The sequence below is a fragment of the Antennarius striatus genome, chromosome 22 (assembly GCF_040054535.1).
Source record: "Antennarius striatus isolate MH-2024 chromosome 22, ASM4005453v1, whole genome shotgun sequence".
Classification (NCBI taxonomy): Eukaryota; Metazoa; Chordata; class Actinopteri; order Lophiiformes; family Antennariidae; genus Antennarius; species Antennarius striatus.
Window position 1 is genome coordinate 15,123,348 of NC_090797.1, and position 8,780 is coordinate 15,132,127.

At 45.7% G+C, this 8,780-nt stretch overlaps 1 protein-coding gene across 1 annotated transcript; it reads left to right on the forward strand.

Moving 5' to 3' along the window:
• The first annotated feature begins 5,320 nt into the window (after nucleotides 1–5,320).
• On the forward strand, nucleotides 5,321–8,461 carry LOC137589702 (probable E3 ubiquitin-protein ligase makorin-1). Its single transcript, XM_068307556.1, has 8 exons — nucleotides 5,321–5,398; nucleotides 5,865–5,869; nucleotides 5,967–6,163; nucleotides 6,424–6,647; nucleotides 6,738–6,952; nucleotides 7,652–7,762; nucleotides 7,914–8,058; nucleotides 8,264–8,461. The coding sequence occupies exons 1-8, from the start codon at nucleotides 5,321–5,323 to the stop codon at nucleotides 8,459–8,461; spliced, it is 1,173 nt and encodes a 390-aa protein (XP_068163657.1).
• The last annotated feature ends 319 nt before the right edge of the window (nucleotides 8,462–8,780 follow it).

Below are 8,780 nucleotides of genomic sequence, written 5' to 3' on the forward strand. Positions count from 1 at the left end.
TAAAAAGTTTTATCCAACTTTGGAAATGGAAAAAAACTTTTTTTTAAAAGTACAAAATTTATAAAATTAAAAATTTAAAAATATTTATGAATAAGTGTGTTTTACTGAGTATGTTTTAAGCAAGCAGAGAAGGCTTTGCTGGCCCTGACGCCCCGCCACTGGTTAATTGATGACGCGTGATCCTATATTTGCAATTAACTTTTGTAACTCCTCAATAATCTTTATTAATAAGCTGAGTGCCCATAAAACAAAGACAATAATACAGATAGTCAAAAAAGTATAATCGTAAATGTAGGTGTAAGTGTAAGTGGTCAACAGAAAGTTCACCCCACGTCATAACCAGCAAGCAACCTGTGAAAACAGGTGAGTGGCATTAATTATTAACTTCTAAGAGACACACCCAGTGCCACTCCTCCCACCGCATTTAAATGTGCATCTAAACCTGGTGGGAAATTGTGTAGTGATTAGTTATTAATTTATATGTTGGTTTAGTGAAATGCTTAATTCATTGGTTTCATGGGTTAAAAGAAAAAACAAAAATGTATTTTATCTATTTTGATGAATTTACATTGAAATTAATTACATCTGTTTTAACTTAAAGGAAAAATAAATAAATCTCTTTTCATGCACTTGGCTAATGGTTAATGTGAAAGGGTGTGATAATTGATCAATATCAATTTGTATTTATTATAATTATTGATTATGGGTCTGATAATTTTTTAATTTATTAGAACCTGTTTTTCATTATGATAATCATGTGATGTTTAAGGTTTTTCACCTACTACTACTACTTTGAAGACTATTGGAGAAAAAGGTTGTAAAGAAAAATAAAAGAAAAACAAGGAACGACCTGGTCTTTGAGTGAATTCCAGCCTTTTGATGTTCGGCGTTGGTACACCCCTTCAGGTGTGGGGTTAGCAAAGAAAGCAAAACACTTGACACAAATTATCTTAATAATCAATTCTCAGGGGCATCTGATGATAAGTCTTACCACTGCGCATGTGTGGCGGGGTATCTTCTTCCTCCCCTTTGTCACGAAGGTGCGCTGCTGACTCAATGTACCGTTCATTCTCACCTTCAATGTGATTTGTCAATTTATACTTGTCTGGAACTTCACGTGGGATGCCAATAGCATCTGTGTAGACTGGACTGTCCTCCAGCATCGTGGTGTATGAGCTCAGGTGTGACCATGTCCTCACCTCAGCCTTGAACACATTGTAAATCTGTATGGGAGAAATGAGACACACAAGTGCACATCTTCCTGTCCAGTTTGGGACAAGGAGTCCTTTGTGTCTTGGTTTTAGTCTTGTTAGTTTTGCGGTTGAGCTTGAGTGAACTGCAACTGTATTTTTCATAAGTCAGTTTCTAAATCAGTAAATTTATTTTGGTATTTTTCATAGAAGTGGCAACATCTCTGTCTCCTTTGTCCCTACTTTGCTCTTTCTTCAACATCCTCCACTGTCTTCTTTATCAACTTTCTATCACTCTCATGACCTTCCATCAGGGATTGCTGATATCCTCTCTCTCTCTCTCTCACTTACAACTTCCACTTCTCTTCCATGTTTGACTTCTTCTAGTTCCTTTCTCAGTCTCTACATCTCATGCTCCACTCTCTCTATCTCTTCTGTCTTTCCTCTCTCTCTCTATTATTGCTGTTTTTAATTCATATAAAGTTTGACGTGCATCATCTGTTTCTCTGTCCTCTTCAGTTTTTAATACTCCCTCTTTTTAAATGCCACAGAGCTTGTTGACTAGCTGGACTAGCTGCGACATCTGTGGCTGATGGCTTATTTTGTCGTTGCTTTAACATTTCTCGAACCTGAGCTGAAGGCCCACTGGTGAAAATTTCCTCTCTACTTTGAATTGGCATGTTCCTGAATGGAATGTTACCCATGTTTTCAAAATAACATGCCTCCCTATCGCGGGTAAAATTGTTGTCCTTGTCCATGGGCTCCGGTCGCCACGGGAGGGCCCGTCTCTCGCCAAACAGAATGCCACACACAGGACAGGGGTGTGTTCTGTTGTTTTCTACACAATTTGAAGGAAACACAGGTTTGGATCACACCCCGAGTGAATTTCAAATCATCTTCTATTGTTTGCAATTTCCCTCTTTTCTTAAAAGTTGTTTTAAGACTTCAATGAATAAAGAATACTCTAATAATCCTACAGGGAAATTATTTACCTATGTTAAGTACACGTACACTCATATAGCATACATAATACAACAATGCAAGAGAATACAGCTGTCACCGTTAGACAACACAGCATTCACACTAAATAAACACAAGAGACATATAAACACGACAGTATAGACAAACACAACAAAACCTAATAGCATAAATAGAGTGCAGAGATCACACAATAGCTCACATGCCCATACGCTGGCGAGGCACTCTTTCTCGATCTGGAAATAGCGTCGCTCAGTCTCGGTCAACGTCCTGGAACAGAATGCCACAGGTCTGAGGCCGTCTCCCTGCTCCTGTAGCAGCGCAGCTCCCAGGCCGAAGTTGCTGGCATCGGCGCTCACCACGGTTGGTTTTTTGGCGTCGTAGAACGCCAGCACTGGCGCAGAGGTCAGCATTTGCTTTACCTCCTTGAATGCTTGCTCCTGTTTGTCTCCCCAAACCCAAGCCGTGTCCTTTTTCAGGAGGCTGTTGATGGGGTGCATGACTGATGACAGGTCAGGGAAGAATTTCCCCAAAGAGTTGATCATCCCAATGGTCTGCCGTAGCTCTGTCAGGTTGGTGGGACTCGGTAGCTCTGTTATCGCTCTGACCTTGCTCGTATCCGGCCTGATGCCCTCTTTGCGTATCACATGACCGAAGCACAGGATTTCAGTTTTAGTGAACTGGCACTTACTTCAGTCCGGACGCTCTGATGGTTTCTAGCACTTTGCGAAAATTCTTGTCGTGGTCCTCCCTGTCCTTGCAGAATATCAGGATGTCATCCATGACCACCATAGTGCCCTCATGGTCTCTCAGGAGAGCACTCATCTTCTGCTGGAAAATCTCTGGAGCAGAGGTTATGCCAAACGGCAGCCTCCGGAAACAGAACCAACCCACCAGCGTGATGAACGTTGTGAGCTTCCTGCTGTTGGCATCAAGTGGTATTTGCCAAAATCCACTGGAAGCGTCGACAGTGGAAAACACAGTGGCACCTGAGAGCTTTGGCCCTATGTCCTCCAAGGTTGGCAGAATAAAACACTCACATTTCACAGCCTTGTTCAGTCTCTTTAAGTCCACACAAATTCTGGGCTTTTTGTTCTTCTTGATCACTGGCACCATGGGAGCGCACCAGTCAGTGGCTTCGTGCACCTCCCCAATGATGTCCGAGGCGTGCATGTGCTTTATCTCCTCTTCCACCTGAGGCAGAATTGGGAAGGGAATGCGGCGCGGTGCAGCAACACTGTAGGGAGTGACATTGGGCTGGAGCTCAATTTTCATGGGTTCACAGTTCAAGAGTCCAATATCTCCAAAAACATCTTCAAAACATTCAATGCCATCCACCCTGGGAATCAGCCCCATTTCAGTAGCTATTTTCCTACCCAGCAGGTTGGTAGTGAATGGGCCCCTCATCACATAAATCCAAAATTGGTGATTCACACCACGTTTCTCAGTCTCTGCCAATAATTTGCCTTTGCAGTCGAGCTTTCCGCCTGGGCTAGTGAAATTTGTTTCTTTCAAAACAGGGCGCTGGGGCAGGCTGCTGAATGTCTGGTCTGAAATCACTGTGATATCAGCGTCTGTGTCAATTCTAAACTGCACAGTAGTTCCTTTAATGTTCAGATCCGTGAGCCACTTGTCTTCATTGACTTCGGTCTTCTCAGTAACAACTCCTAGGAACCACAAGCTGCTGCCCTCGTCGCTGTCACTGTTAGCTGCTGCTGCTCTAACAGCTTTTGATTTGCACATTGCTTCAAAGTGTCCCTTTTTACTGCATTTACGGCACACCTTGCCTGTTGCTGGACATGCACCGAACACGTGCACTCTGCCACATCTCGAACATGCATTTCCTTGTTTCAGTTGCCCATATCTAGGTTTAGCATTATTTAGTTTACTCTCAGTCTGTTTGGATTGCTTAGGTTTCCGTGTGATTGCACTTACTTCACTCTCTGGCGATCGGACGGTGAGGCTTTGCCGTCCGAGTATATATTTTTTATATATATTTTATATTTTATATTATATTTTTATATATGTGTGTGTGTGTGTGTGTGTGTGTGTGTGTGTGTGTGTGTGTGTGTGTGTGTGTGTGTGTGTGTGTGTGTGTGTGTGTGTGTGTGTGTGTGTGTGTGTGTGTGTGTGCGTGCGTGCGTGCGTGTGTGTAATTAGATGAGTACAAGTGTGTGGAAATTTACTGAGACAAAGTGATAGAAAAGTTTATTGCATGATTAAAACTAAATAGTCGTTAGTTAGTCGGTAGTCATTGAAGCCGGATGGAGGCGACTTCTTCGGGACTGGGATGATGGTGGTGGCTTTGAGGCAGGTGGGGACAACAGCCTGGCTCAGGGAGATGTTGAAGATGTCTGTGAAGACACCTGTGAGCTCATCAGCAGTCTCTCAGGACACGACCAGGAATGTTGTCAGGACCTGGGCTTTCCGTGCGTTGGTCCTTCTGAGGACTTGCCTCACGCTGTCCTGAGAAAGTGTCAACGCCTGGTCGCCAGGAAGGGGTGGAGTCTTCAGTGCCGGGATGTTGTCGTCTGCCACAAAGCATGCAAAGAAGACATTCAGCTGAGTGGTGGAGCTGTCGCAGAACTGAGGAAGTTGGCTTGTAGTCCATAATGAACTGAATCTCCCGCCACAAATTCCTGGTGTCTCTGCTGTCGCTGAAGTGGGTGGCGATCCTCCTGGAGTACTGTCTCTTGGACACTCGTATGCCTCATGACAGGTTGGCTCTAGCTGTCCTCAGGCCCACCTCGTCCCCAGCTCTGAGAAGGTTCTGGTGACCGTGACATCATCCATGCATTTCCTCATGTATGCAGTGACGGTCTCCGTGTAGTCCTGGAGGTCTGTGGTGTTGTTGTGGGTGGCTGCATCTTTGGATACGCTCCAGTCTGTGGTGGAGAAGCAGTTTTGGAGTGCCTCTGACAACCCATCAGGCCACACCCGTATCTGCCTTTTCACAGGTCTGACGACTCTGACGAGCGGTCTGTATGCCGGCGTTAGCTTAACAGTGGTGTCGTCTGACGCCCCAAGGTGGGGGAGAGCAGGGGCTTTATAGGCATCTTTATGTGTCGTGTCAACATTGTCCAGGATGTTAGCTCCTCTGGTGAAAAAGTGGTGGGTGGGACAACGGCCCACCTGAGTGGGAAGGACTTCTAATGACCCTCATTGTGTTGGGGGTTTGTGGGGACGACTTTCTGCCCCAGCAGGACTATAACTGTCTGGACTCAGTCGCAGTGAGTCACAACTGAAGGAGTCCTGACGTGGATGACTGAGACCTGCAGACATGTCTTCAACCAGCCTGAAGTAAGTTCTCCTCATTCTGCTTTGCTCTTCTTGACCTGCCTTTACCTGGAGGACTCCACAGACTTACTCTGACTCAGAGCAAAGTGTGAGTCAGAGTAAAGTAGAGTAATCTTTCTCATCCCAGCACTGTCTCCATTGCTCATGGATATGTTTGGTCCTGACTTCTTATAACTAAATGATATGGGAGCTAAGATGAGGAGCGCTGGGCACAGAATTTAAGGTGAAGTGGGGAAAGGTTTCTAAAACGTTCTCACCATTAATTAAAAATCCCAAATGCTTTGTGTTCATACTGACCCTGACACCAGTGGTGTGGAGCAGCAGTTTCAGATCTATGTAGCTCTTTTAGACTCTTTTTGTAAAACCGTTGAAGTTTTCCCCTGTTCTGTTTGTATGTAGGGAGGGTAATGGGTTTCCATCCCTCTACCTTTTGTATATATGTGAGGGGTGGGGGGGTTACGGTGGGTTTCTATCACCCAACTTTCTGTTTTAACATGGTAACTTGTGTGTCCTCAGGTTTGAACAAAGCAAACCACCCAAGAGCGAGGAGCCACCAACCCCCCAGCCATTGATGCCTACCCCCGCCTCCCTGCTCGACCCATCAGACCTGAATCCCAGTGGGTCAACACCCGGCCCAGGGGCTCAAGATTGGGTCAACGCGGCCGAGTTTGTTCCAGGACAGCCGTACTGTGGACGGGGTGAGTGATCCGCGTGGTGTGTTGGGGAGAAGCACTAGATCCCACCTACGTCCCCTTGTGAGGAAACTTAGGGCTGCGAATATTTTTTTAGGTGGGGGTTGGGCTGTTGTTCATGTTGGTATTTGGTAAAACTGTTGATTTGTTCGCCCATTGACAAGCAAGTGGACAACTGTGAACTTGTGTAGTCCAATCAGGTTGTAGGCGTGTGGGCATCATGTTGACCAGTATTTTGATGTTTTGTTGTTGTGGGTCGTCTGCAGCAGAGCCGATGAAGATGGAAAGCTCCGCCCCCCTCACCGAAGAGTGCGACGCTGGCGCCGCACCTAAAAACAGGGAGCTGAGGAAGCAGGTCTGCTTCTATGCCGCTGTGGGAGAGTGCCGCAATGGAATCAACTGTCCCTATCTCCATGGCGAAGTGTGTGACATGTGTGGCCATCCGGTGCTCCACCCCACCGACATCAGTCAGCGCTCAGAGCACACCAAGGTAACGACCTGCTCACACACTACACGAGCTGTCACACACACTCCTTTGACATGATGGTAACATACACACACTTCCTGCACCTGTCCACAGGCGTGCATGGAGGCCCAAAAGAAGGACATGGAGCTCTCGTTCGCCATCCAGCGCAGCGAGTACATGACGTGTCGTATGTGCATTGAAGTGGTGTTGGAGAAGGCCAACCCCAGTGAGCGGCGCTTCGGCATCCTGTCCAACTGCAGCCACAGCTACTGCCTGAAGTGCATCAGGACGTGGAGGAGGGCCAAGCAGTTTGAGAGCAACATCATCAAGTGAGTCAGATCGTCTGTGCAGTCGTCAGTGTGTGATGGTAGTAGGGGGGGTCGTTTCACCTTTGTATACTACTGAGGAAGATTAGTATACAAAGGGTCACAATGTTTTTTGGGAGTTTCGAAACTCCAAAAAAGATTGTGTCAGCAGATTAACCCAGGTGATGAGTGTCATGCTAATTATACCTCATTAGCATGCAAAGGTGAAACTCGCATTTCAACGACCCCCCTTTGACACACCCATCAACAATTGTTGATGAGTCTTTGTATTGTTGATCCTTTGTATACTAATGACCCTCATTAGTATACAATATGAGGGTCATTAGTATACAATACGATGGGACAAGAACAGCCACCTTCAGAACTGAACAAGTCTCTTGGATGAGAGATGAAATGTCTTCAAGAACTTTCTTAACGTCCAGTGGATCGACTTATTAACAGCTTTGGATAACAAATATTTATTCATTCTTCATGAAAGCATCCAAATGTTATCTAAATATGTTTCAGAGGTACTTTGAACGAGGTTTAGCGATGTGTTCCATCACATTGTCTGTAAATGAACCAGAAACTTTTTTTAATTGACGTTTTCCCGTTTTCTCACCAAACATCTACTGAGACTGTTTTTTAATCTCCTTCAGAGGAGCTTCTTCCTGAACGTTCCCGGTTTCAGATGGTAAAACCATTTTGTCTACTTATTTCCAGATCTTGCCCAGAGTGTCGAATAATATCCAACTTTGTCATCCCGAGTGAGTACTGGGTGGAAGTTAAGGACGACAAGCTGAATCTCTTCCAGAAATACAAGGACGGCATGCGGTAAGTGGGCTAGGCCAGAAACGGGTAAGGGGTGGGGCTACACAAATGGGTGGGGTTATATTAGTAGATCTGCAAGAGAACATCTGGGCTGTGGAGTGGGCGGTGTTTCTGATGTGTCTGAATCCCTGACAGTCTTCTCGGTCTCCTTCAGGAACAAGCCATGTCAGTACTTTGATGAGGGGCGTGGCACATGTCCCTTTGGCGCCAACTGCTTCTATAAACACGCCTTTCCTGGTGGACGACTGGAGGAGGCCCAGCCCCCGCGCCAGCAGCCCAGATCCAATGAGAGGAACATGGTAAGGGGCCACCAGTCCACTGGTTCTGTTGAAGGTCTGCCAAGAACAGCAGCATCTCCACAGCAGCGCCCTCTGCTGGCTGAGTGGAAGCACTGATCAGTGGAAACCATCAATTTGGAGACATTTGGAGTCTGATTTTTTCAAACCTGCATCCATTGATGAAGGCTGATGTGTGTGTGTGTGTATGTGTGTGTGTCCCCAGCAGAACTCCAGGCGGACTCCGCTGTGGAACATCTTTGAGGAGCAGGAGAGCATAGACACCTTCGGCATCGATGTTGAGGAGATGGGGACGTTCAACCTGAGAGAGATGCTTCTGATGCTGCTGGCCGCCGGGACCGACGACGAGGATGAGTGGGACTTATTTAATGAGGACCTGGACGATTTCTGTCAAATGTATCAATAGCAGCCCCCCTCCCCCACTGCACCCCCACCCCCTTTAAAACATTTATATTAGAAAATAGAATGGACTGTCTTCTAAGTTAATGGACGGTAGCTCCCACCCTGTTTTGTGACAGGCCATCAATAAATGAAAGAGAAAAAGTCCCTCAAGCCATGGCGCTCTTGCTAAACATTACCTTGACATCTATTGTTAGTCTTTTCTGTGCGTTTCATGTAGGAGGTATCATTCTAAAATAACAAAAATAAGTCAAAATAATATTTAACAAATTAACTTTTTTCAAATATTGCTAATAAACAAAACCCACAAGTTTCTTTGTGGGTTT